General features: G+C 35.8%; 1 protein-coding gene and 1 non-coding gene across 2 annotated transcripts in view; both read right to left on the reverse strand.

Moving 5' to 3' along the window:
• DACH2 (dachshund family transcription factor 2) overlaps nt 1–24,886 on the reverse strand; it is an 848,671-nt gene that overhangs the window by 203,024 nt on the left and 620,761 nt on the right. The window contains 1 exon segment of the mRNA XM_059385214.1: nt 5,851–5,984. Within this exon segment, the coding sequence (XP_059241197.1) occupies nt 5,851–5,984 (134 nt within the window).
• On the reverse strand, nt 2,874–2,953 carry LOC132007959 (small nucleolar RNA SNORD55/SNORD39). The gene has a single exon (XR_009401504.1). It is a non-coding gene; the product is annotated as a small nucleolar RNA SNORD55/SNORD39 (small nucleolar RNA).

The following is a 24,886-nucleotide window of genomic DNA, read 5'->3' on the forward strand; positions in this document are numbered from 1 at the left end:
TAGTTCATCATACTATTTAATGTATGCAGTAATATAATTCCAAAGAAAATCAGAGCACATTAATATTTTCATCAGAATTTTTTTAAATTGAGATGTGCCTTTTAAAGGAATTTACTGAGCATTTAAGTTTTTAAGGAGACTCATGTTCTGAGTTTATAATGGAATTCAGAGACTAAGTTACAGTATAAACAATTTTGATTTATAGACAGTTTTTTCTATAAATACATTATTACATATTTTTTATATTTTTAAGTTACAAAGACATCTGTTTTAAGAACTACAGCACCTAGTTTTATTGTTATGTATTTCAACATCTATCATGATTGCAGTTATTATTGAGTAGATAGTAGACTCATAGAATATTAATATATATCATTCCAACCTCCCAAATGATGATTAAATTCCCACTGAAAGGTCAGCCATCCTTGTTCTGCCTCCCTTAGGTCTCAGTTTCCCTTTATGTAAAATGATGGAGTTGAGCTGGATGATCTCACAGGTACATTCCAGCTCTGACATTCTATAATTCTGTAAGTTGTTTCTAAAATTAAATATTTATTTTCAAATAAGCAGTGTAAAAAAACAAGAAGTTAAACACAAAATTTTGGGGAGTGCTTACCTTTGGTGGAGAGGCAGAAGTATAGGAAAAGGGATGGACACATAAATAGATGCAAGGTTTTGATAATGTTTTATTTCTTAAGTTACATGGTATGTTCACTAAAAAATTATTACTATACTTTATAGCTTACATATGTGTTACCTATTTTTTATACTGGAAATATTTTTAAAATGATAAAAAAGGGAAAAATACACACAATAACCTTTGGATACTCCATTGGGTCCTAAGAAGCAAATTATGTAATAGTACATTGTGTTACATGAGTATGTAACAAATACTGATGGGATAGGAGTAGATGATGTGTCCAGATTCTGAGAGTGTACAAAAATAACTTGAAACTGCAATTTCTTTATGAGATAGAAATCTTGTATTTTCAAATAAGACAAACCTAAATCCAGAAAAGTAACTGATTTGTAATTTGTGCAGTGTCATTCCTAAGCCAGCAAAGATAAACACTGAACACCCAAAATATTTCTGCTGAAACTGATACTATTATTCTCAATTAGCTCAACATCTTAATGAGTAGACTTGATTTATATTGAACATCACTGTAGTATTGATTTATACTGAACATCATTCTAGTCTGCTCTTTTGACCATTTAGCTGTAAAAGATGAAAAACAACCACACAGGGGCACCTTGGTGGCTGACTCGGTTAAGTGTTGGGTTAAGCCAAAGCTTTGGCTCAGGTCATGATTTCATGGGTTGTGGGACTGAGGCCCAAAACTGGCTCCATGCTGAGTGGGGATAGTCTGAAGATAGTCTCTATTTGCCCCTCCCCCCACTTGCATACACTCTGTCACTCAAATAAATAAATCTTTAAAAAATACACATACACCTGTAAAAATCAGTTCAAGATAGAACAAGTTCAACGATGGAGACTTTACAACCTTCTTTTCTGATGGAATACATGGACATTTGCAATGAATTGTGACTTTCAAAGTTGACAGATGAGATTGTGTCTAGGTAGGGATGAGTGATTTCTCTCTCTCTCTCTCTCTTTTTTTTTAATATTTCAGGGGATGTTGTCTTTTTTTTTTTAAGATTTTACTTATTTATATAACAGAGAGATAGAGGGAGAAAGGTCATGTAGGCAGAGCAGCAGGAAGGGGGAGAGGGATAAGCAGGCTCTCGGAAGAGAAAGGAGCCTGATGCGAGGTTTGATCCCAGGACCCTGGTATCATGACCGGAGTGGAAGGCAGCCACTTAACTGACTAAGCCACCCAGGAACCCCGGTTTCTCTTTTGAGAGTCTGTAAAGGTGACTTCTAAATAACAGTAATAAATTATGCCCTCTGAATGCGTAGGAAAAAATGGACCAATGATGAATTTTGGCTGTCACTGAGAGTGCAAAAAAAAGAGCAGAAGGTCGCAAGAAGTCTTTACAGTTCTGGGGAAATTTATAAGGAACAAAATGATTCAAATATTCCTCCACTTTTCGTGTCAATATTAATAAGTTAAAACTAGTTAAAATCGTATTTCTAAGTTAATGTATTTTTCCTAATACAATGCACAGATTTTAACAGATAAGCTAATGTGGAATATAGCTGATCCTAATTGAATTAGAAACTATCACGTATATACAATTAGGATCATTGAGAACTGTGGTGCTAGAAAATAATTCCATTTATTTCTAGTCTTATCCAACCCATTTTATACTCATATAGTATATATGAAATAGTTTGTCACTGTACTAAATAAAATTCAATTATGTCACTAAAAATTAAACATTCAATGCAAGTGAATATACATTAAACATTTGGATTATGAGACTGTTACTATTCACATCTTTAATACGTCTTTTTGAAAATACCCTATTCCCATTTTTGTTACTACCAATTCTATCTACACCAAATGGCTAAATAGTACTGACTCCACAACTTAACCACAATAAGGGATGAATGAAAATATGCTGGTTAGTTTGGTCATCACAATATTGTCCATACTCTATTCTTTCATGTTATACATAAGAAGAGAAACAGATTCTAATTTGTGCTTATAGTAGCAGCATATTTCCGCTGAAATTTCTTTTTTTTTTAAGATTTACTTATTTATTTATTTGACAGAGACAAGTATTTGACAAGTGGGCAGACAGGCAGAGAGAGAGGAAGAGAAGCAGGCTTCCTGGTGAGCAGAGAGCCTGATGTGGGGCTCAATGCCAGGAGCCTGGGATCGTGACCTGAGCTGAAGGCAGAGGATTTAACCCACTGAGCCACCTAGGTGCCCCTCAGCTGAAATTTTTTAAATGATCTTTTTCCCCACATGCTCAGATCTCCAAGGTTGGCTCCCCCATTGCACATTCAGGAGTTTACAGCATTACCAAGGTATCATCACCAACTAAATGATCATTTGTTGTTGTTATTTTTCTTTTTTTAATTTAAATTCAATTAGCCAACCTATAGTACATCATTAGTTTCATATATAGTGGTCAATAATTCATCAGTTGCCTATAACAACTAGTGCTCTTCACATCATGTTAAAAGATAAATTTTTAGATGGACAAAACTGAGATTCACACAGATGAGAATTAAAATCATACCATCAATTAGTGGCTGAACTGCTAAAACCTGCTTCTCTTCATCAGTCAGAAAGATATATAGAAAGGTGTGTTCACACTAGGACACAGGACCAGGATAGGGATCAAGCTCCAATTGGAAACTAGGGTAGATTTTATAGGGGATATGAAGGAGGCACCTCTCCTGTGAGAGAAAATCTCCATTCCTTTTTTTAAGTTTTTTTATTATTATTATTAACATATAATGTATTATTTTCTTTGGGAGTACAGGTTTGTGAAACATCAGTATTACACAATTCATGCACTCACCATAGCACATACCATCCCCAATGTTCGTATCCAGCCACCCTATCCCTCTTCCCCAGCCCCCAGCAACCCTCAGTTTGTTTCCTGAGATTAAGAGTCTCTTATGCTTTGTCTCCCTCCCTGGTCCCATTTTGTCCATATCCATTCTTAAAATAAGTAATCACATCTAACATTTGATTTTCAGAGCATGACATCATGAGAGTAGGATATAAAATTTATTTGAAACAAAAAGGTCCATGTAATCTGTGTAAATATTACAATTTTCAGAAAATCTTTCTCCTTTTCCTCCCACACACATTTCCCAGAATTAAGTTAAAAATTAAGTAAAAGATGATCACAGGTCCTAATTTACTCTATCTATACACTATCCAAGGATATTAAATAACCATTTCACATATTGGGAGATTATAATAAAAATGCCTAGTATTCTGTACAACATTTTTAACTTTTGAAAGTGCTTTTGAGCCATTATTCCATTTTATCTTCACAATAGTTCTGTAAGTATCTCCAGGGAAAACACTATCTTATTATCCTTAACATTAGTGCCACAGAGAAGGCAATCAATAAATGTTTATTGAATGACCACATATCAAAGGAAAGAAAAATAGATAGATAGGGTGGATCTATACATGAGTAAACATAACACTTATGTTACTTATTTTTAGGGTATTTTGGCAATATATCTATAATGTCTCTCAAAATCTATATTTTTACTGATGTCTTAAATAGCTAAAAGTATAATCTCACACTTATACTTCCTTAGTATTAGAGTTTTAAAGTTATTTCCTTTCTGTCTTACATTGAGTTCTTATCTTTAGGACTATCCTAATTCAGTATAGTTTGTATAACTAAATTCAACTAAGCCTGATGAGATTCCCTGAGTATTTCCACAAATAGGTGCAAAAAATGTAGATATGCCTAGACTTTTTCTTCAATTGTTTATTTTATAGACTATTCTAATCTGGCATTTCTGTATTTTATTTTATTTGAGCTTTTTTATATTTGCTATCATGACTTTCCACAGATTTCCAACGACTCCATTCCAGCCATTACTTGAATTTTGCTTGTGGCATATCTAGGCTTTCATTGGCTTGGTTTATGTTGTTTCAATTTCTTATAGCTTTATATCTACTAACCAACACCCACCACTGCCCTCTTTCATTTATCCCAACACATGATATCAAAAACTATTAGCAACATATCAAAATATCTTATACTCAAAAGGAAGAGTTAAGATGGTAGACCCTATTCTTGCATCATCACTTGAACACAGCTAGGTAAATATCAAATTATTCTGAACAGCCAATAAATTGATCTTAGGACTGACAGAATGAACTTCACAATTAGAGGGAGATAAGATATCATATCATTAAAGATAGTAGATGTGGAGATGTGATTTGGGGGAGAAAAGGATCTCAGATGCTGCAGATGGGAGGAAGCCCTGGTCACAGAAAGAGGCAAGAAAAAAGAGACAGAGTTAGAGAAATATCAGTGCTTAGGGGATTTGCACAGGGGATCACACAGGGGAGACAATTCCCCAAAGCCACTGACTGTGAAAACAAGAGGCTGATTATCATGAGTTTTTATGGGCAGCAGACTACAAAAACAGGAGTCTTAGAAGTCTGCACCATGGCTGACATTGAGCCTTGTGGGCACAGCACTGCTCCTGTGGAGGAGGGCAGAGGCCCAGGAGCAGATGTTGTCATTAGAGACTCCCCTGGGAGGTACTGGGAGAGACAGTTCCCCCTTCTATGAGTGTATTTGGGAAAGATAGTATTGCCTTTCAGGAAAAAAAGAGTGGATGGGCGCCATTGCACTACCTCACCCCTTAAGTTTAGGAGTAGAGACACCTGAGGAGGGCTGCTAACCTGCACTCAGGCATTTTGCTATGCTTTACTCTAAACTCAACTCCTGCACATTGGTGCAACTGCCCTTCTGGAATAAACTGGCACCAGCCCCAGTGTGGCAAGTCCCTCTCCTAGAAGGCCAGCATGGATCCTCACTGCACCAGGTCCCTAAAGCTTGGCGTTTTGAGACTCAGTCTGTGTTTCTGAGATAAAACACAGGTGTACAGTGATGCAAGGTGGGCAGATGGCCCAGACATAAAAAGGGTGAAAGCAGGGATCTAAGATGTATGTGGGAAACATGAGTAAAGTGTATTTAATCTTCTATGAGGGCTTTCTGGACAGTGGACAAAAGCAAAAGATGAGGGAGAGGGCTGGTGTGATTTTTCTCTCCCACCCATCAACACAGACTGACTTCAGTAAGCAGAACAGCACCAGAAGAGAACAGTGGAGTTTTCCCCATCTGTGCACTGCAGGTGTTTCTTTACTAGGACAATTGTGAGAACCAAAGCAACAAGCCCATATCCCAGAAGAACAGCACAAACACCCTGCACACATGAAGTTTACTAACCACAGTCAAACACAGCAGCAGAGTGCACACAGCATACACCAGAGACACTTCTTGAAGCACTGGGCACTGGACAATATATGGCCTCTTCTTAATAAAGTCATTACTCTCAGGAGCATGAAACATAACATGCTTTCCTAACACAGAGAATAAGACAAAAACCTAGACAAAATGTCAAGGGAGGAATCATCCCAAAGAAAGACCAATAAAAGATCATCACCAGGGATCTAATTAAAACAGATATAATATTTGTGATCCAGAATTTAAATCAGCAATCTTAAGATTACTAGCTGGGCTTGAGAAAAGCATTCAGGATAAAAGAAAAAATGCTATAACTAAGGTGAAACTGACTAGATGTAATGACCATAAGGATGGAAGGAGAAGAGAAATTAATAACTGATATAGATTATAAGATTATGCAAAATACTGAAAAGAAGATGGAAAGAAAAATATTAGATCATGAATGTAGACTTAGAGAAGTCAATGACTCCATAAAGATTAATAGCATTTAGGTCATAGGAATCTCAGAAGTAGAAGAGAGGGAAAAAGAAGTAGAAGGTTTAGTTGAACAAATTGTAGCAAAAAAATTCCCTAATCTGGGGAAGGAAACAAATATTCCAATCCAGGAGGAAGAGAGAACTCCCATCAAAATCAAGAAAACAGGAAAACATCAAGAATATCCTATTAAAACCTGCAAAATACAGAGATAAGAAAAAACTCCTAAAAGCAGCAAAAGAAAAGACATACCTAAATTACAAGGGAACACAATTAAATTACCAGTAGATCTTTCCACAGAAACTTGGCAGGCAAGAAGAAAGTGGCATGATATATTCAATACGCTGAATGGGGAAAATATGCAGACAAGAATATTCTCTCCAACAAGGTTGTCATTCATAATAGAAAAATAAATAAGGAGTTTCCCAGGCAAACAAAATCTGAAGAAGTTCATGATTATTAAATCAGCACGTCAAGAAATATTAAAGGTAGCCCTTTAAGTGATAAAGACCAAAAGCAACAAGGACAAGAAAAGAACAGAGAAAATCTCCAGAAAAACCAACTTTACAGGTAATACAGTGGCAATATATTCATATCGATCAACAATCACTCTGAGAGTAAATAGACTTAATCTTCCAATCAAAAGATGTAGGGTATCAGAACGGGGGAAAAAAAAAGAACAATCTATATGCCATAATAGACTCATATTAGACCCAAAGACACCAACAGATTTAAAGTGAGGGAAGGGAGAACCATTTATCATGCAAATGGACCTCAAAAGAAACCTGAAGTACCAATACTTATGTCAGACAAACTATATTTTAAATCAAAGACTGTAATAGGAGATGAAGAAGGGCACTATATCAAAATAAAGGGATATATCCAATAAGATCTAACCATTGTAAATGTGTATGCTCCCAACTTGGGAGCACCCAAATATATAAAACTAATAACAAACATAAAGAAACTCATTGATAATAATACAATAATAGTAGCTCTTTAACATCACACTTACTTCAATGGGCAGATCATCTAAAAAGAAAATCAACAAGGAAACAAGGGCTTGGAATCACATGCTTGACCAGATAGTCGTAACAGATGTGTTAAGAATACTTCATCCTAGGGGCGCCTGGGTGGCTCAGTGGTTAAAGCCTCTGCCTTCAGCTCAGGTCATGATCCCAGGGTCCTGGGATCGAGCCCCACATCTGGCTCTCTGCTCAGTGAGGAGCCTGCTTCCCTTCCTCTCTGTCTGCCTCTCTGTCTACTTGTAATCTCTGTCTGTCAAATAAATAAATAAAATCTTAAAAAAAAAAGAATACTTCATCCTAAAGTGGCAGAATACACATTATTTCAGAGTGCACGTTATCCAGAATAGATCACATATTGGATCACAAATCAGGCCTCAAGATATAAAAAAGATTGAGATCATGACATGCATATTTCCAATCACAATGTTATGAACATGAAGTCAGGCTTGAGAAAAAAAAAAATTGGAAAGACCACAAATATATGGAGGGTAGGGAACATCTTACTAAAGAATGAGTGGGTTAACCAGGAAGTAAAGAAGAAATTTTAAAAAGACATGGACATAAGTTAAAATGAAAACTAATGGTACACAACCTTTGGGATGCAGCAAAAGTGGTCCTAATAGGAAGGATATAGCAATACAGTTCTACCTCAAGAAGCAAGTCCGAAAATGCAACCTTAGACTTAAAGGAGCTAGGAAAAGAACAACAAATGAAGCCTAAATCCAGCAGAAGGAGGTAAATAATAAAGATTAGAGCAGAAATAAAGATGTAGGAAAAAAAAATACTAGAACATATCAGTGAAACTAGGAGGTAGCTCTTTGAAAGAATTAATAAAATTGATTAACCCATAGCTAGACTTGTCAAAAGAGAGAGAGAGAGAGAGAGAGAGAGAGAAAGGACACAAATGAATAAAATCACAAAATATAGAGGAGAGATCACACCAACACCACAGAAATACAAACAATTATAAGAGAAATTATGAAAAATTATATGTCAATGAATTGGATAATTTGGAAGAAATGGACAAATTCCTAGAAACATACAAACTACCAAAGCTGAAACAGGAACACATAGAAGAATTAGGCAGACCCATAACCAGCAAAGAAATTGAATCAGTAATCACAAACCTCCCAACAACCAAAAGACCAGGGACAGATGAATTAACAGGGTAATTCTATCAAAAAATTAAAGAGTTATTGCCTATTCTTCTCAAATATAAATAAAACTTTCATTGGAGAAGTGGCGACATATGGCTATCAGACACATGAAAAAATGTTCATCATGACTAGCCATCGGGGAGATTCAAATTAAAAACACATTGAGAGTTGACAACTGACAGAATGGGAGAAGATATTTGCAAACGACATCTCAGATAAAAGACTAGTGTCCAGAATCTATAAAGAACTTAGCAAACTCAACACCCAAAGAACAAATAATCCAATCAAGAAATGGGCAGAGGACATGAACAGACATTTCTGCAAAGAAGACATCCAGATGGCGAACAGACACATGAAAAAGTGCTCCATATCACTTGGCATCAGGGAAATGCAAATCAAAACCACAATGAGATATCACCTCACACCAGTCAGAATGGCTAAAATAAACAAGTCAGGAAATGACAGATGCTGGCGAGGATGCGGAGAAAGGGAAACCCTCCTACACTGTTGGTGGGAATGCAAGCTGGTGCAGCCACTCTGGAAAACAGCATGGGGGTTCCTCAAAATGTTGAAAATAGAACTGCCCTATGACCCAGGAATTGCACTTTTGGGTATTTACCCTAAAGATACAAACGTAGTGATCCAAAAGGGCCTGTGCACCTGAATGTTTATAGCAGCAATGGCCACAATAGCCAAACTATGGAAAGAACCTAGATGTCCATCAACAGATGAATGGATGAAGAAGATGTGGTATATATACACAATGGAATACTATGCAGCCATCAAAAGAAATGAAATCTTGCCATTTGCGACAACATGGATGGAACTAGAGCGTATCATGCTTAGTGAAATAAGTCAAGCAGAGAAAGACAACTATCATATGATCTCCCTGATAGGAGGAAGTGGTGATGCAACATGGGGTCTTAAGTGGGTAGGAGAAGAATCAATGAAACAAGATGGGATTTGGAGGGAGACAAACCATAAGTGACTCTTAATCTCACAAAACAAACTGAGGGTTGCTGGGGAGAGGGGGGTTGGGAGAAGGGTGGGTGGGGTTATGGACATTGGGGAGGGTATGTGCTTTGGTGAGTGCTGTGAAGTGTGTAAACCTGGTGATTCACAGACCTGTACCTCTGGGGATAAAAATATATGTTTATAAAAAATAAAAAATTAAAAAAAAAAACCACATTGAGATACCACCTTACACGAGGTAGAATGGCCCAAACTAGCAAGACAGGAAACAACATGTGTTGGAGAGGATGTGGAGAAAGGGGAACCCTCTTACACTGTTAGTGGGAATGCAAGTTGGTGCAGCCACTTTGGAGAACAGTGTGGAGATTCCTCAAGAAATTAAAAATAGAGCTTCCCTATGACCCTGAAATTGCACTACTGGGTATTTACCCCAAAGATACAGATATAGTGAAAAGAAGGGCCATCTGTACCCCAATGTTTATAGCAGCAATGGCCACGGTCGCCAAACTGTGGATAGAACCAAGATGCCCTTCAACAGACGAGTGGATAAGGAAGATATGGTCCATATACACTATGGAGTATTATGCCTCCATCAGAAAGGATGAATACCCAACTTTTGTAGCAACATGGACGGGACTGGAAGAGATTATGCTGAGTGAAATAAGTCAAGCAGAGAGAGTCAATTATCATATGGTTTCACTTATTTGTGGAGCATAACAAATAACATGGAGGACAAGGGCAGTCAGAGAGGAGAAGGGAGTTGGGTGAAACTGGAAGGGGAGGTGAACCATGTGAGACTATGGACTCTGAAAAACAATCTGAGGGTTTTGAAGGGGCAGGGGGTGGGAGGTTGGGGGAACCAGGTGGTGGGTACTAGAGAGGGCACGGATTGCATGGAGCACTGGGTGTGGTGCAAAAACAAGGAAAACTGTTATGCTGAAAATAAAAAACAAAGAAAGAAAGAAAGAAAGAAAGAAAGAAAGAAAGAGAAAACTTTCAAACTCATTCTAAGAGAATAGCATTACTGTGATTCTAAAACCAGAAAAAGACCCCACTAAAAAGTAGAAGTACAGGCCAATATCCTGGATGAATATAAATGCAAAAATAATTAAAAAATACTAGGAAATCAAATCTAACAGTACATTAAAAGATTAATTCACCATGATTCATTATGATTTATTGTTGGGCTGCAAGGATGGTTCAATATGTGTAAATCAATCAATATGATACATCACGTTAATAAAAGAAAGGATAAAAATCATATTATCCTCTCAATAGATGCAGAAGAAGAATTTGAAAACATACAACACCCATTCTTGATGAAAACCCAAACAAGTAGGGATAGAGGGAATATATGCAAAACCATAAAGGCCATATACAAGAGACCCAGAGCTAATATCCTTATTGGGGAAACATTGAGAGCTTCTCCTTTATGGTCAAGAAGAAGACAGGCATGTCCACTTTCACCAATGCTATTTAACAAAGTACTGGAAGTCTGAGCCTCAGCAATCAAACAAAGAAAGAAATAAAAGGCATCCAAATCAGCAAGGAAGAAGTCAAAGTTTCTTTTTTCCTTCCTTCCTTCCTTCCTTCCTTCCTTCCTTCCTTCTTTCCTTCCATTTTCTTTCTTTCTTTCTTTCTTTCTTTCTTTCTTTCTTTCTTTCTTATTTATATTAGTGAGAGAGAGAGAGAGAAAACACACAAGCAAAAGGGGATGAAGGAGAGGGAGAAATAAATGAAGTAGATTTCATATTGAATGCAAAGGCTGACACAAAGCTTGATCTCCCTATCCTGAGGTCATGGCCTGAGGTGAAATCAAGAGTTGGTCACTTAACAAATAGAGCCACCCATGAGCCCCTCAAATTACAATTATTTACAGATAACATGTTACCACCAAATTGTTAAAACTGATACACGAATTCAGTAATGTCACAGGATACAAAGTAAGTATACAGAAATATGTTGCATTTCTATACACCTATAATGAAGCAGCAGAAAGAGATTTCAAGGAATCTATCCCATGTACAATTGCACAAAAACACATAGAATACTTAGGAATACAACTAACTACAGAGGTAAAAGATCTGTACTTTAAAAACTACAAAATATTTATGAAAGAATTTGGAAATGACACAAAGAAATGAAAAAACCTCCCATGCTCATGGATTGGAAGAATATTGTTAAAATGGCTATACTTCCCAAAGCAATCTACACATTTATTGTAATCCCTATCAGAATACTACCAGTATTTTTCACAGAACTCTAACAAATAATCATAAAATTTGTATGGAACCACAAAAGACCCCAAACAGTCAAAGCAATCAGAAAAAGAGAAACAAATCTGGAGGCAAAACAAGGTATATTACAAGCTGTAGTCATCAAGACAGTATAGTACTGGCACAAAAAAAAGATACACAGATTAATGGAACAGAAAAGAAAATCCACAAATTGACCAACAACTCTATGGTTAACTAATCTCTGACATAGCAGGAAGGAATATCCAATGGAAAAAGGATAGTCTCTTTAACAAATGGTGTTTGGAAAACTGGGCAGCCACAAGAATGAAACTGGACCACTTTCTTTCATAATGCATAAATTGAATTCAATACGGATGAAAGACTTAAATGTGAGACATGAAACTATCAAAATCTTGAGGCAGCAACCTGTTTGACATGGGCTATGGCAATGTCTTACTAGACACATTGTAGAAGGCCAGGGAAACAAAAGCAAAAATGAACTATTGGGAGTTCATCAAAATGGATTTTTCACAGCAAAGACAACAATTAAGAAAGCTTAAAGGTATTGGAAGAGATTTTGCTGAGTGAAATAAGTCAAGCAGGGAGAGTTGATTATCATATGGTTTTGCTTATTTGTGCAACATAAGGAATAACACAGAGGACATAGGGAGATGGAGAGGAGAAGTGAGTTGGGGGAAACTGGAGGTGGAGATAAACCATGAGAGACTATGGACTCTGAGATACAAACTGAGGGTTTTGGAGGGGAGGGGGTAGGAAGTTGGATGAGCCTGCTGGTGGGTATTATGGAGGGCATGTATTGCATGGAGCACTGGGTGTGGTGCATAAACAAAGAATTCTGGAACACTGAAAAGAAATTTTAAAAATAAATAAATAAAAATTTAAAAAGAATAAGAATGAAAGTATAGATTGCTCTGGGAAGTATGGACATTTTAACAATGTTTATTCTTCCAAGCCATGAACATGAAATGGTCTTCCATCATTTTGGGTCTTCTTCAGTTCCTTTCATGAGTGTTCTGTGATTCTCTAATTTCCCTTTTATAGATTCCTTGTTAGTGTATAATAAAGTAACTGATTTCTGTGCATTGATTCTGTATCCTGCCACATTACGGAACTGCTGTATGAGTTCTAGTAGTTTGGGGGTGGAGTCTTTTGGGTTTTCCATATAAAGTATCATGTCATCTGCAAAGAGAGAGAGAGAGAGAGAGAGAGAGAGAGAGAGTTTGACCTCTCCTTTTCCAATTTGAATACTATTTATTTCTTTTTGTTTTCTGATTGCTATTGCTAGGACTTCCGGTACTATTTTGAACAGTGGTGAGAGTGGGCATCCTTGTCATGTACCAGAGAGCGGGAAGGCTCTCAGCTTTTCCACATTGAAAATTATATTAGCTGTGGGTTTTTCATAGATGGATTTTATAAAGTTGAGTAATGTTCCCTCTATCTCTATACTCTGAAGAGTTTTAATCAGGAACAGATGCTGTAGTTTATTAAATGCTTTTTCTGAATCAATTGAGAGGACCATGGGTTCTTCTCTCTCTTATTGATTTTTTTCCCTATCACATTGATTGATTTTCAAATGTTGAACCACCCTTGCATCTCAGGAATAAATCCCACTGGATCATGGTGGATAACTATTTAATGTACTATTGTTGGATCCTATTAGCTAGGATCTTGTTGAGAATCTTGGCATCCATATTCATCAGGGATATTGGTCTGAAATTCTCCTTTTTGGTGGGATCTTTGCTGGGCTTGGGGACCAAGGGAATGGTGGCTTCATAGAAAGAGTCTGGAAGTTTTCTTTCTGTTTCTATTTTTTGAAACAACTTCAGGAGAATAGGTAGTATTTCCTCTTTGAATGTTTGGTAAAATCCCCCAGGAAATCTGTCAGTTCTGGGACTCTGGTTTTGGGGGAGGTTTTTGATCACTGCTTCAATCTCATTACTAGATATTGGTCTATTCGGGTTATCAATTTCTTCCTGTTTCAGTCTTGGAAGTTTATAGGTTTCCAGGAATACATCCATTTCTTATATGTTGCTTAAAGTATTGGCATATAACTGTTGATAATAATTTCTTATGATTGTTTCTATTTCCTTGGTGTTAGTCACTATCTCTCCCCTTTCATTCCTAATTTTATTAATTTGGGTCCTTTCTCTTTTCTTTTGGTTTATTCTGGTTTATCAATCTTAATTCTTTCAAAGAACTAGCTTGTAGTTTTATTTATGTATTCTACTGTATCTCTGGTTTCTAACTTATTGATCTCTGCTCTAATCTTAATTTATTTCCCTTCTTGTTTATAGGGTTGGTTTAATTTGTTCTCAATTATCCAGTTCCTTAAGGTGTAAAGGGAGTTGGTGTATTCCGGATTTTTCAATTTTTTTGAGTGAGGCTTGGATGGCTATGTATTTCCCCCTTAGGACCTCCTATGTCATCCCAATGAAAATACCACCCGCATTTTTCAAAGTGCTAGAAAAACAATCCTAACATTTATATGGAACCAGAAAAGACCCTGAGTCATTAAGGAAATGTTGAAAAAGAAAAATAAAGCTGGGGTATCATGTTGTCTGATTTCAACCTTTATTACAAAGCTGTGATCACCAAGACAGCCTGGTACTGGTACAAAAACAGACACATAGACCAATGGAGCAGAATATAGAGCCCAGATATGGACCCATAACTCAATGGTGAAATAATCTTCAACAAAGCAGGAAAGAATATTAAAAGGGAAAAGTCTTTTCAATAAATGGCGCTGGGAAAATTGGACAGCTATGGACAGAAGAATGAAACTCGACCATTCTCTATTTCCATACACAAAGATAAACTCAAAATGGATGAAAGACCTCATTGTGAGACAAGAATCCATCAAAGTCCTAGGAAAGAACATAGGCAGGAACCTCTTTGACATTGGCCACAGCAACTTCTTTCAAGACACGTCTCCAAAAGCAAAGGAAACAAAAGCAAAAATAAGCTTTTGGGACTTAATCAATATCAAAAGCTTCTGCACAGCAAAGGAAATAGTCAACCAAACAAAGAGGCAACCCACGGAATGGGAGAAGATATTTGCAAATGACACTAGAGACAAAGGGCTGATATACAAAATCTACAAAGAACTCCTCAAACTCAACACCCAAAAAACACATCCCAAAAAAAAAAAATTGGCAGAAGACATGAACAGACACTTCTCCAATGAAGACATACAAATGGCTAGCAGACACATAAAAAGTTCTCATCATCATTAGCCATCAGGGAAATTCAAATCAAAACTGCATTGAGATACCACCATTCACCAGTTAGAATGGCAAAGATTAACAAGGTGAGAAGAAAACAAATGCTGGAGAGGATGTGGAGAAAGGAGAACCCTCTTACACTCTTGGTGGGAATGCAAGTTGGTGCAGTCACATTGGAAAACAATGTGGAGATTCCTCAAAAAATTAAAAATGAAGCTACCCTATGACCCTGCAACTGCACTAGTGGGTATTTACCCCAAAGATACAGATGTTGTGAAAAGAAGGTCATCTGTACCCCAATGTCCATAGCAGCAATGATCAGAGTCAACAAAATGTGGAAAGGGCAAAATGCCTTACAACAGATCAATGAATAAAGAAGATATGGTCCAAGCAACATGGACGGGACTGGAAGAGATTATGCTGAATGAAATAAGTCAAGCAGAGAGAGTCAATTATCATATGGTTTCACTTATTTGTGGAGCATAACAAATATCATGGAGGACAAGGGGTGTTATAGAGGAGAAGGGAGTTGGGGTAAATTGGAAGGGGAGTTGAAACATGAGAGACTATGGAATCTGAAAAACAATCTGAGGGGTTTGAAGTGGTGGGGGGGGTGGGAGGTTGGGGTACCAGGTGGTGGGTATTATAGTGGGCATGGATTGCATGGAGCACTGGGTGTGGTGAAAAATAATGAATACTGTTTTTCTGAAAATAAATAAATTGAAAAAATTTTTAAAAATAAAATAAATAAAAAATTTAAAAAAAGAATATAATTAAAGACATGAACACAATGAGGTCAGAAATGGAAGATACAACAAAACAAAATGGAACTTTTGTACATTAAAAATATGTCAGCCCTTGAAAAACAAGGTTTTGAACTGTGTAGTTCTGTGTCTATGTGGATTTTTTTTCACTAAATTCAATAGAGTACTGAAAAAAAAGAAGATATGGTCCATATATACAATGAAATATTACTCAGCTATCAGAAAGGATGAATACCCAGCTTTTGTATCAACATGGAAGGGAATGGAGGAGATTATGCTGAGTGGAATAAGTCAAGCAGAGGAAGTCAATTATCATATGGTTTCACTTACTTGTGGAACATAAGGAATAACATGGAGGGCATTAGGAGAAGGAAAGGAAAAGTGAATTGGGATAAATCAGAGTGGTAGATGAACCATAACAGACCATGGACTTTGAGAAACAAACTGAGGGTTTTAGAGGGGAAGGGGTGGAGGGATGGATGAGCCTGGTGGTGGGTATTAGGGAGGGCACGTATCACATGGAGCACTGTGTGTGGTACATAAACAATCTTGGAACACTGAAAAAAATAAAATTAAATTTAAAAAAAAAAAGGATGCTGAAAGGTAACCTAAGGAATTGGAGAAAAAAAAATCACAAATGACATATTTGATAAAGTGTTAGGATCCCAAACATATAAAGTACCTATAAAATTCAACACCCATACAATAAATAATTCAAAAAAAATGGGCAGAAGCCATGAATATATATTTTTCCAAAGAAGACATACAGGTGGCCAACTGACACATGAAAAGATGATCAACATCTCTCATTATCAGTGAAACAGAAATCAAAACTACAATGATATATCACCTCACACCTATTAGAAGGCTAAAATCAACAACACAAGAAACAACAGGTGGTAGTTAGGATGCAGAGAAAAGGGAAACCTATTGTACCATTTGTAGGAATGCAAAGTGGTGCAGCTACTCTGGAAAATAGTATGCAGATTCCTCAAAAAGTTAAAAATAGTACTACCCAGCAATTGTACTAGTAGGTATTTACCCAAAGGATACAAAAATACTGATATTTAATAGCAGCATTACCAGCAATAGTCATATTATGGAAAGAGCACAAGTTCCTATTGATAGATGAATGGATAAATAAGTAGTATACATATACAACAGAGTATTATTCAGACAACAAAAAGAATGAAATCATGCCATTTACAGTGACATGGATGGAGCTAGAGTGTATTATGCTAAGTAAAGTTAAGTCAGTCAGAGAAAGACAAATACCATATGATTTCACTCATATGTGGAATTTAAGAAACAAACAGATGAACATAAGGGAAAGGGAAAAAAAAGAAAGGGAGGTAAGCTATAAAAGAGACTCAAGTGTAGAAAACAGAGGGTTGTTGGTAGGGAGGTGGGCAGGGGGTATGAGCTAAATGTGTGATCTCTATTAAGGAGGGTAGTTGTGATGAGCACTAGGTGTTTTATTTAAGTGAAGAATCACTAAATTCTACTACTGAAAATAATATCACACTGTTAAATATAAACTTAAATACAGACATGAAAAATAGAAAGTATAGATCTTATATTCCAGTATTTTTAAAAAATTTTCTCCAAATTCTCTATGATCACTTTTTTATATTACCTGTCATGCCTAATACCCGAATTTCCCTGTACTAATAATGCTAAGACAAATCTATCTTTTAAATTAGAAGTTACCCAAAATAATCCATTGCTAAGAACTACTGTAATAGACTGACTTTTCTTGGAGTAGTATATATATATATACACACACACATATGTGTTGTGTGTGTGTGTGTGTGTGTGTGTTGGTATTTATAATATATTACAGGAAGGGCGGTAAGCTGCATATCCTTTGTTTTTAATCTTAAACAAGGATTTTATAATTGTTGCTTTGCCACTGATATGATCTTTGGTTTTTTTGTTTTGTTTTGTTTTTTGTTTTTTGTTTTGTTTTTTGTTTTTGTTTTTTGTTTTTTTGTTTTTGTTTTTTGCAAAGAAGGAGTAGGAAACTCAGTAATGGTCTAACGTTTCATCAAAAAAAAGCTAGTTATCATAGCAAATAAATATTTTGTTCACCATTATCAAATTGAAATCTACTTCATTGCTTTGCAATGTGAGCAGAGTCATGAACCCACTGTTTGGGGAAATTTCTTTTCTAATTGCATTGTGTTCCTTACCCATTATGAAGTCACCAAAATCTATTAACCTGTATATTGATGAAACCATATGTGTTATCACTTTAATTTCTTTACCAGGGGTTATTTTCTCATGGAAGAATGTTGGCTTTGGAGTTTAAAGTATTTTATTTGACTATATAGTAGCTATTTAAACTTAGCCAAATTGCTGGACCTCTTTGGGCTTTGGTTTCTTCAATTCCCAAGAATGTAATAATACCTGTTCTACTTACCTTGCAGAATTTTTATGATTATCAAAGGAAATAAATAGGTGAGAAACTGCTTTGTGAGCCAAATTGCTAAACAAACTTGAGTTTTCAAGGAAGTTACTCATAAGATGTTTTTATCTTTTGCCAAGTCATGGATCTACTAAAAAGGGTCCAACACATGAATTAGAAAGCAAAGGAATGAAATAACAACTGAATTGATCATTATATACTATTGACTATGTACAATCAAAATCTCCAAGAATGTGTTCAAGCATTCTTACTACCATAAATGTCAGTAATACATATGTTTTGAAGGGAAGATGAAACCTATCCATAACACATTTCTTTTTAAGACTTTTTGTAGCTCCTGGAGTCCATTAGCATTAAACAGAAAAAGATCTAAGACTTATAAACATTATAAAATCTTTAGTGACCAGAATGATTTGTGACAGTAGCATTTACTGATAATGAAGAAAATGATGTACAGAATAGCTATTGCACTCAGTCTGTATAGTATTCAAATTCTTTGGTTTGTGAAGATAAAATTGTTCTTTAAAAGAGAGTATTATTTTGTATGATCATACTAATGTATAATACATACTTCAGTAATATGGTCTCTAGCACTTAATTAGACTTCTTAATTTAGTATTTGTAATAATGTTCAAATATCATTATCAGGAACCAAGCAACAAATCTAAAACCTTTGTTTCCTAAAATTAAACACAAGGTACATGTTCTTTCCTTCTGCCACTCAAGTCAGAATATTGAAAGTAACACCAAAATATTTGGATTGAAAGTTTTTATTAGAACTTATTTTCCTTCTTTTTAAAATCAATTTCTTTGTTCTTGCACACATCTCCTGTTAATAAATAGAAAAATAATATAGATTTAGGAAAATGGTGGTCTCAGTGTAACATCTCTCATGTTATTATTCCAGTATCATCTGTTACAAAGTAAGACCAATTCCCACATCTAATTACAAACAGGATTTCAGAGTCATTAAAGAAAATACATTTCCATTAGTGCTGCCATCAGATGATAAAGAAAGACTGAAGATTAGTTCATGTTCCACTGCTGCTTTTCAAGCTTTGAATATATTTAGACCTCTGTACTCAGACACCATAAATTTGTGGAAGATCAACAAGGTGACAGACATATAAAAATGCTTCATTATAAATAGTTTAACTGTGTTACTTTCAATTTTTCATTAGTTTTTCTTCCATTGCCTTTAGTTCTGATAGTAAAAGTAATGAGAAATGGAAAGGTTCCTTACATTTTACATAGCAGGTACCTGGAGGTATGTCCTTGCATTCTACAAAGAATTGTTCTAAATACTTCTAAGTAACTTAGGTACAAGAAGACTTACATATGAAAATGGATTACTTGCAAGTAGGTAATTTTGATTCAATGAGACAAAGTTTTTTTTTCCCTGCTATTAAAATGCAGTGCCAGGATGACATGATTCTTTATACAGAAAACCCAGAAGACTCCACCCCCAAACTGCTAGAACTCATACAGCAATTCAGGAACGTGGCAGGATACAAAGTCAATGTACAGAAATCAGTGGCTTTCTTATACACTAATGATGAAAATACAGAAAGGGAAATTAGAGAATAAATTCCATTTACTATAGCACTAAGAACCATAAGATACCTGGGAATAAACCTAACCAAAGAGGTAAAGGATCTGTACTTAAGGAACTACAGAACACTCATGAAAGAAATTGAAGAATACACAAAAAGATGGAAGACCATTCTATGCTCTTGAATCAGAAGATTAAACATTGTTAAAATGTCTATACTGCCTAGAGCAATCTATACTTTTAATGCCATTCCGATCAAAATTCCACCAGCATTTTCAAAGAGCTGGAACAAATAATCCAGAAATTTGTATTGAACCAGAAGAGACCCTGAATCACTAAGGAAATGTTGAAAAACAAAAATAAAACTGGGGGCATCACGTTACCTGGTTTCAAGCTTTACTACAGAGCTGTGATAACCAAGACAGCATGGTACTGGCATAAAAACAGACACATAAGACCAGTGGAACAGAGTAGAGAGTGCAGATATGGACCCTCAACTCTATGGGCAAATAATCTTCAACAAAACAGGATAAAATATCCAATGTAAATAAGACAGTCTCTTCAATAAATGGTGCTGGGAAAACTGGACAGCCATATACAGAAGAATGAAACTCGACCATTCTCTTACACCGTACACAATAATAAACTCAAAATGGATAAAATACCTCAAGGTGAGACAGGAATCCATCAGAATCCTAGAGGAGAACATAGGCAGTAACCTCTTCAATATCAGCCACAGCAACTTCTTTCAAGGTATGTATCCAAAGGAAAAAGAAACAAAAGCGAAAATAAACTTTTGGGACTTCATCAAAATCAAAAGATTTTGCACAGTGAAGGAAACCATCAAGAAAACAAAGAGGCAACACACAGAATGGGAGAAGATATTTGCAAATGACAGTACAGACAAAAGGTTGATATCCAGGATCTATAATGAACCCCTTAAACTCAACACACACAAAACAGGCAATCATATCAAAAAATGGGCAGAAGATATGAACAGACACTTTTCCAATGAAGACATACAAATGGCTATCAGACACATGAAAAAATGTTCATCATCACTAGCCATCAGGGAGATTCAAATTAAACCACATTGAGATATCACCTTTTACCAGTTAGAATGGCCAAAATTAGTAAAACAGGAAACAACATGTGTTGGAAGGGATGTGAAGAAAGGGGAACCCTCTTACACTGTTGGTGGGAATGCAAGATGGTGCAGCCACTTTGGAGAACAGTGTGGAGATTCCTCAAGAAATTAAAAATAGAGCTTCCCCATGACCCTGCAATTGCACTACTGGGTATTTACCCCAAAGATACAGATATAGTGAAAAGAAGGGCCATCTGTACCCCAATGTTTATACCAGCAATGGCCACAGTCGCCAAACTGTGGAAAGAACCAAGATGTCCTTCAATGGACGAATGGATAAGGAAGATGTGGTCCATATACACAATGGAGTATTATGCCTCCATCAGAAAGGATGAATACCCAACTTTTGTAGCAACATGGACAGGACTGGAAGAGATTATGCTGAGTGAAATAAGTCAAGCAGAGAGAGTCAATTATCATATGGTTTCACTTATTTGTGGAGCATAACAAATAGCATGGAGGACAAGGGGAGTTAGAGAGGAGAAGGGAGTTGGGGGAAATTGGAAGGGGAGGTAGGGGAACCAGGTGGTGGGTATTAAGGAGGGCACGGATTGCATGGAGGACTGGGTGTGATGCAAAAACAAGGAATACTGTTATGCTGAAAATCAAAATCAAAAAAAAAAAAAGAATGAGTGCTTGAACAAAATATAAATAAATAAATAAATAAATAAATAAATAAATAATGCGGTGCCAGTTTTTAGAATGCAAGAAAGGTTATATACTAAATAAATAAAGTAAAGTAGGTCATACAGTATGCCTAAATGTTTTTTATTTTATTTTTTTTAAGATTTTATTTATTTGATAGAGAGAAATCACAAGTAGACGGAGAGGCAGACAGAGAGAGAGAGGGGAAGCAGGCTCCCTGCTGAGCAGAGAGCCCGATGCGGGACTCGACCCCAGGACCCTGAGATCATGACCTGAGCCGAAGGCAGCGGCTTAACCCACTGAGCCACCCAGGTGCCCCTGCCTAAATGTTTTAAATGCAAACTAAGAGATACATATTTTCTTTTAGTGAATGCACACCATTCATTAATGCTTCATGGAGGACTATATCCTGAAGGAAGTATTGCTGAATGACTGATGTACACAATTAATAGCATTGTATTTAGTTACAGCTTTTCTTATGGAAAGTCTGTTTAGATAGCCCAAAGAGACTCTTAATGGTTTGCTATTCATAGTATGTTAAGCCATACAGTTCATGGAGACCAGAGCTTTTCTACACTGAAGGAAGATAAATATAATTGATCTTGTTCTATATCTATAGGCGAGAGAAATCTTCTCCTTTCAGTTTTAACTCTTTCAAGAACAATGATAAGCCCAATTCACCTTCCATCATATATTAATGATTTTACCATTTTATTGTGGGGTGGCTGTGGACCAGGGCTACTTTTCTTTTTTTGACATGTGCTGTTGAGATGCATTATATAGCATTTAAGCACTATCTAATGTGTATTAGTAAGTGTATTCTAGTTAAACTAGAACTCTAGAAAAGAAGCAGAGGGTTGACAATGAAACAGTATCTGGATTATTAGTTTTTTTAAATTTATTTATACATAATCTCTGACCTAGATGGCCACTCCTGGTATGTCTAAAACACTTTTCTTGCTCCCTTCTGAAATTAAAGTGCCTTATACACAAAGGAAGAATTACCATATTTGTTACTGACCTTAAATGTCATCCACTTCTTATTTTGATATGTAAGAAGAAACAGAGGGTTAGCTACAGGAAGAGAATTGCTTCTTGGCAGACATGTTTCTAGCACCCAGATCTTCTAACATCCAATAATCATTTGGCTTATTCTGCAACCTTGTAACTTAGTTTTAAATGCATCCCCTTATTTTTCCTCCTTTCTAAACCACCCTGATAGTTCCTTTTTCTTGCTTGATGGAAAGGGTTTAGCCTGATCAAATGTAATCTAGTTATCTACAATCCACACAAATACTTTATAATACTTTATAAATTGAAGCATGTACCAAATGCATTTTATAAATAATTATAATGGATATTGATAACATCCAAGATGGGAAATAATCAAAAATAGGAAGATTTTGGCTAGGAGGCACATGTCTCTCTTCATTTTCTCTTTTCTCTCTCTTTCTCTGTCTCACACTTCCAGAAACATTATTACAGTATTTGAATTATATTAATATATCCAGCAGTTAATTCCAAAAGTAGACACAGCTCATAAATGCAGTAAAAAGAGGATGGTGAAGAGGAAAAGGAGAGGATAGAGTTGTAAATATCATTAAGAAACAGAAGCTAGGCACAAGTGGTGATTTAGACCATTTCACAGGTCAACTGAAAATATCAGTTGAGCTCCTTGAGTGTTTCACTTTCTGTCATTTTGTCAATAGGTCTTCCAGATAATGGTGATAATTATGAGTTTTATGAAAATTTTAAAAACTTGTAAATCAATACTCCTACATAAGGTGTCCCCTATGGAAAACAAACCCACAAGAATTTACAAAAAGAAAGTTTAACTGTCCATGTGCCAAAGTAGGCACATCTGTCTCCATAGAAAGACTAGAGACCCAGAAATCAGGGGTGTTTTACAAATTACTCATGGGGTGCCTGGGTGGCTCAGTCAGTTAAGCATCTGACATTTGGTTTCAGATTAGGTCACAGTATCAGGGCTATGAGACCAAGCCCCATGTGGGACTCTGCATTCAGTGTAGAATCTGTTTGAGAGTCTCTCTCTCTCTCTCTCCCTTTGTCCTCCATCAAATAAATAATTTTTTAAAAAATTACTCCTATACATTATTTCCAGTGGTAATATCAAAATTTTATGATTTTTTACCAAAGTAAGGTGCAATTTTAAATTGGGCCACCTCAATAGGAATTCAACTTTTACAACATATCTTGAGACTTTTTTGAAATATAGTGACACAAAAAAACTTATTTCCAATTCTTGCCATTATTCCCAGTTATCTAATTATGTGATTTTTCCTTCATTGACTATAAATTAGCAGCTAACATAGAATAGAAACTATTTTGTTAAAATAGAAGATTTTATTAAGCTAATATGAATAGAAGATCTTTATTAAATGTTCTGATACAGAGACAATTAAACTTATAAATGCACAGGGATTTACAGAGAAAAGTCAGCGTATAACCATAGCATAGAAAACACTAGGATCACGAGACTGAAGGCATAAAAGTTTTGTTTCTATTACTACTAATTTTCTACTATTATTAAATTGTGTAACTTTGAGGAAGGCACTGGATCTGTTTGTACCTTTCTTTTCTATAACAATAGGAAGAGTATTGGCTTCTTACTTGCCTCACAAGAATATCATAAAGGCATGAGGAGGTCAATAATTATATTTTGGCAATATACATATTTTAAAATAAAGTGCTGATATGTATATATCATTTTTATATTAGTAGAGAATAAATTTCTCCATGATTATAAATGATATGCTATTGTAGTTAAAGGACTTAAATGAAGCGTTTTCTCCTGTTTGCCAAAAAGAAAATACTTTGTTCATTGGATAAATGTGTAAAAATTATACATATCTTAACACCCCAAAACACTCCTGGGAAACCTGCACAGCACTCACAAAGATGAAAAACAGTCTTTCTTTGGTCTTGTCATCTTTAACACTAAAATAATATCCTAGACATTTTGCTTATTTAGAATAAAAGACCTAGTTCCTTTGCCTTCTGAAGCACTTGAAAATTTAAAAAAGAAAAACTAAAAATGCTGACCGTGTAATAGTTGACTATTCATGGTGGGTGTAGAACATGAAAGGTTACAGTATGGATCTGTGCCTATGCATTTCTTTCAACTTCAGCAGCAATCTCCTGCTTCTGCTAACTTGGCAATCATACAGCTGACAGATATCTGAGTTTTCTAAATAATGCATGTACTTTTCTTCTAACATGTCAGTGCAAAAGTATCAATTCTGCCCCAGTGTTGTTCATGATGCTGATTTGACTTGACAGCATTCCTTTAAACCAGTGGGTTTCTTCTTCTTCTTCTTCTTCTTCTTCTTCTTCTTCTTCTTCTTCTTCTTC

This window comes from Mustela nigripes, chromosome X (assembly GCF_022355385.1).
Source record: "Mustela nigripes isolate SB6536 chromosome X, MUSNIG.SB6536, whole genome shotgun sequence".
NCBI classification, from domain to species: Eukaryota; Metazoa; Chordata; class Mammalia; order Carnivora; family Mustelidae; genus Mustela; species Mustela nigripes.